Raw genomic sequence first — 4434 nt, forward strand, 5'->3', positions numbered from 1 at the left:
AGTTCCACTGGCAAGTAACTTAAACATAATAAGGTTAAACATGTTTATCACAGAACTAGTCAAAAGTTTTAAGATATAAAAGGGATATAATGGCTCCACTCAGAGGAGATACACAGTGTAGCCAAATTCAGAGAGACAGACTGTAGATGAGGGTTGCCAGGGCTGGGGAAAAAAGGGAATGAGAAGTTATTGTTTAATGGGTAGAGTTCCAGTTTTGCAAGATGGAACTCTGCTATGGACTTGCTCCCAAAAAGCTCTCAGTGAGGAGAGGGAAGACAGAAAAATCAACAGATATTTTCAATAATGAACAGTAAGTCCTATGATAAAAGTTACAGGAAAGTTCTGGAGATGGATGGTGGTGATGTTACAACCATGTGAATGCAATTACTATTGAATACTTTAATATAGTTAAGATGGTGAACTTTATGTTATGTGTATTTTACTACAATTTTAAAAAGGGGGTATACAACATCAATGTTTTCTGAAATTATTTATTCATAGAACTCTTTTTTCTCAGGGTACATCTGATGGGACTGTTCCTTGGAACGCACTTTTCTCCTCTCTGAGATGATAAACTCCTAGAGTGTGAGGAATTGTGATTGGCATTTCTTTATAACCTAGAGTACTTAGTTTGTTGACTGATTTAAAAGTGATCTTAGGGCTTCCCTGGTGGCGCAGTGGTTGAGAGTCTGCCTGCCGATGCAGGGGACACGGGTTCTTGCCCCGGTCCGGGAAGATCCCACATGCCGCGGAGCGGCTGGGCCCATGAGCCGTGGCCGCTGAGCCTGCGCCTCGGAGCCTGTGCTCCGCAATGGGAGAGGCCACAACAGTGAGAGGCCCGCGTACCGGAAAAAAAAAAAAAAGTGATCTTATAGCAAGAACAGGATACTTCCTTTTTCGGGCTTAAAACAAAGTCATTTATTAGATTTTGATTCTGTCAGTTGGCAATTTAGGCTGGGCTCAGCCAGCCAGTTCTTCTGTCGGGCTTGCCTGAACTCACTCTTGTTTCTACAGGCAGCTGGCAGATTGCTAGGAGCTGGTTGACTTAGATGGCATAATTCACATGTATGGTGCTTGGTGCTGGCAGTTGGCTGGAGTGAAGGGAGTGACAGACCACATGTAGGACATTTATTTTGCATGTTAGTTTTTCTGAATCAGTGTTTTATAAAAGATAGGTTTTTGTGGGTATTTATAAACACTGATAAAACAGAGGTTTTAAAAAGAGAACAGGCTTAAATAAAGAAGTTCTAATGTATGATCTCATGCACTGACTTGACATCTGTACCATGACTAATTTTGCAGTTTGCCTTTTTCAACAGATCATTTTTAGAGGAACAGAAAGTCACCATCATTTATCAGATTCTATATGCCAGGTCAAAACATCTGTCCAAAAAACAAAATCCCCACTGGAATATTATCAGCCAAATTTTCAAGTGTTATTCTCCTTGATTAATTGATTTTGTGGGAGTGGGTGATGGAGCAGACTTGACACAATAGTACTGTACATCTCACTTGCTTCTTACACCCAGAAACATTATTCCTTCTCACCTTTGCAAAAGCAATGAGGTATAGAGGACAAGTGTGTCTGAGAGACCATATACATCTTTACTCCAATTTAGTTTTAACAATATTCTTGCATTTTAAAATCCTGCACTTAAAAGTGAGCATTTCTTGACTTGAAAAATCTCTGGTGTCATATTTAAATCACCAAAGGGACAATTCTTTGACGTAAAATAATTTTGTCAGTCAAGATCCAGTGAGGCGCAAAAACCACACTAGTTATATTAAGAGACTTTAAAGAATTGTTGGGACTTCCCTGGTGGCACAGTGGTTAAGAATCTGCCTGCCAAAGCAGGGAACACGGGTTCGAGCCCTGGTCCGGGAAGATCCCACATGCCGCGGAGCAACTAAGCCCGTGCACCACAACTACTGAGTCTGTGCTCTAGAGCCCGTGAGGCACAACTACTGAGCCTAAGTGCCACAACTACTGAAGCCCGTGTGCCTAGAGCCCGTGCTCCACAACAAGAGAAGCCACTGCAATGAGAAACCCGTGCACTGCAAAACGAAGAGTAGCCCCTGCTCGCCGCAACTAGAGACCCAGCGCAGCCAAAAAATAAACTAATTAATTAAAAAAGAAGAAGTATTGGGCTTCCCTGGTGGCGCAGTGGTTGAGAGTCCGCCTGCCGTTGCAGGGGACGCGGGTTCGTGCCCCGGTCCGGGAAGATCCCACATGCCGCGGAGCGGCTGGGCCCATGAGCCATGGGCGCTGAGCCTGCGTGTCCAGAGCCTGTGCTCTGCAACGGGAGTAGGCACAACGGTGAGAGGCCTGCGTACCGCAAAAATCTAGATAATTGTTCAATTTTGCTGACTTTTCACCAAATCAGTATTCTTAATCATTGTATTTAGGAACTGGGTAAAAAAAAAAAAAAAAAAAAAAAAAAAGAATTATTAACCAGAGATTTAGAGAAAGACCACATTCTGTTCCATGCCAACATATGTAGAAATCGCAAGATTTGAACAACCAACTGAAACTTCAGTGCAAAGACATGGTTTATATATTCTTATAGAGAACAACAAAGTTGCAATTCATCTAGTTTTGACCTAAGACAAAATGAATGATAAGAGGATGGTTTAAGTCAAGTGTTCAAAACCTCAGCACTGTTGACGTTTGGAGTGGGTGATTCTCTGTCGTGGGGACGGGGGCGGGAACCTGTGCAGTGTGGGATGTTCAGCAGCATCCCTGGCCAATAGCCACTAGATGCCAGTCCCACCCCTCCCACCACACTCCAGTTGTGATGATCAAAAATGTCTCCAGACACTGTCAAATGTCCCATGGGGAGCAAAACCACCCTCAAATGAGAACCACTGGTCTAGATCACGTTACCTTAAAATTTATGGTAAAAGAAACCATGTTCACGACTGGATTTATAGATCACTAAGCATAAGCCTGTACTTTAGCCTGAACAACTTTTCCCACACGAAAAGTAGACAACTACAAAATCCATTTTTGATAAAATTAACAAATACAGAGCACCTACTATGATACTGACCTGTGCAGTTAACATGGGAGCCACTAGTCACCTGTCAGTATTGAGCACTTGAAACATGGCTAGTATGAATTGAGATGTGCTGTAAGTGTAAAATTCACACGGGATTACAAAGATTAAGTACAAAAAGTACTCTTTTCTACTGATTACATGTTAAATGTTTTGGATATAATGAGTTACTTAAAATATTTTACTAAAATTAATTTCACTTCTTTTTAAAATGTTTATAATATTGTAATAACAATTATATAATGTTACAATTATAAAATTATTATTATAAAATACCTCATTCAAAATGGAGTTGGGAAGCCCTGAAGGGGGAACTTTCCCCCACTTACCACTCCTCCCAGCTTACTTTATAAACCCCAGCAGGAAAAAGGAAGATTTTCTCCTCGTCCAGCAACAACCGAGCTGCTGAGAAACCTCCGCAACTCAACCAATGAGACGACCACAGCCCCAGCTCTCCTGTCCTCCAGCGAACTTGTTCAAAATAGCTCCTCTCAACTTTCTCTTCTCCTCGTTATAAAAGAACAGTTGAGGACTTGCCTATAGTTGGCCACAGTTTGCATGTCCCAAAATGCAATTCCTCTGCTATTTTTGCTGGCTAAGCCATTTTGCTGGCTAAACCACTTACGTTTTCGTTTTAAAGACTGACAGATCAATGTAGGCACACCTGGCACATAACTGTGCTCCATTAAAGTAGTAATTATTATTACTAAGGTGAATTTAGGGACGCAGTCCAACAGAATCTAGCCAGAGACAATTTATTCAGCGCTCACCACGAACCAAGCATGGTGCTTTCTTTCCCTTCATTAGAAACCGCGCCTTCGCCTCTAATACCTTTTCCAAACTTCTGTCAAAACCGAGAGCCTTTCCTGAGAACTTTATCGCCTCCAGCAGACTCTTTGCCTTACAGCTCATCGTGGACCGTAAGCCGGCTCCCAGGTCCCACTCAAGAATGATTCTTGTACGAGCAGGGAAGCCCGGAAATTCGCAAAAGAACAAGGACAGAAAGGGCGAAGGGTTTGCAGCCTTCTGGGCCCGCGACGCGCTCCAAGGCCGCACTCGCGCGCCACAGTGCGACCGCGGCTCGCGCACTGACGTTCCGCGCCTCGTTGTGACCTCGCGCGCACGCGCTGTTTAGCCCTCGCCAACCCGGGCCCGCTTTCCTGCTGCGCAGGCGCGCTGTCGTCCTCCGAAAGCGGAGCGCGTTTCTGCACGAGGAGGTTGATGCGCGAGCGCCGGGGCGCTGGGCGCCTGCGCAGAGGCCCAGGTGTCTCCCGGCTCGGCCCTGGTTAGAGGGAGGTGAGCTGGCGGGGATACCATGGAGCAGAAGAGCGGGCCGGACGGTGCACTGGAGGGAGAGCGGGAGGAGGGGGGGCCCGGG

General features: G+C 44.7%; 1 protein-coding gene across 1 annotated transcript in view; it reads left to right on the plus strand.

The window, feature by feature from the left end:
* Window positions 1–4371: 4371 nt before the first annotated feature.
* The window catches only part of TDP2 (tyrosyl-DNA phosphodiesterase 2), a 13732-nt gene continuing 13669 nt past the window's right edge, over window positions 4372–4434 (plus strand). Inside the window, exon 1 of the mRNA XM_007454508.1 lies at window positions 4372–4393. Within this exon, the coding sequence (XP_007454570.1) occupies window positions 4372–4393 (22 nt within the window). The remainder of the gene's footprint in view (window positions 4394–4434) is intronic.

Source organism: Lipotes vexillifer, unplaced genomic scaffold (assembly GCF_000442215.2).
Source record: "Lipotes vexillifer unplaced genomic scaffold, Lipotes_vexillifer_v1.1 scaffold421, whole genome shotgun sequence".
Taxonomy (NCBI): Eukaryota; Metazoa; Chordata; class Mammalia; order Artiodactyla; family Lipotidae; genus Lipotes; species Lipotes vexillifer.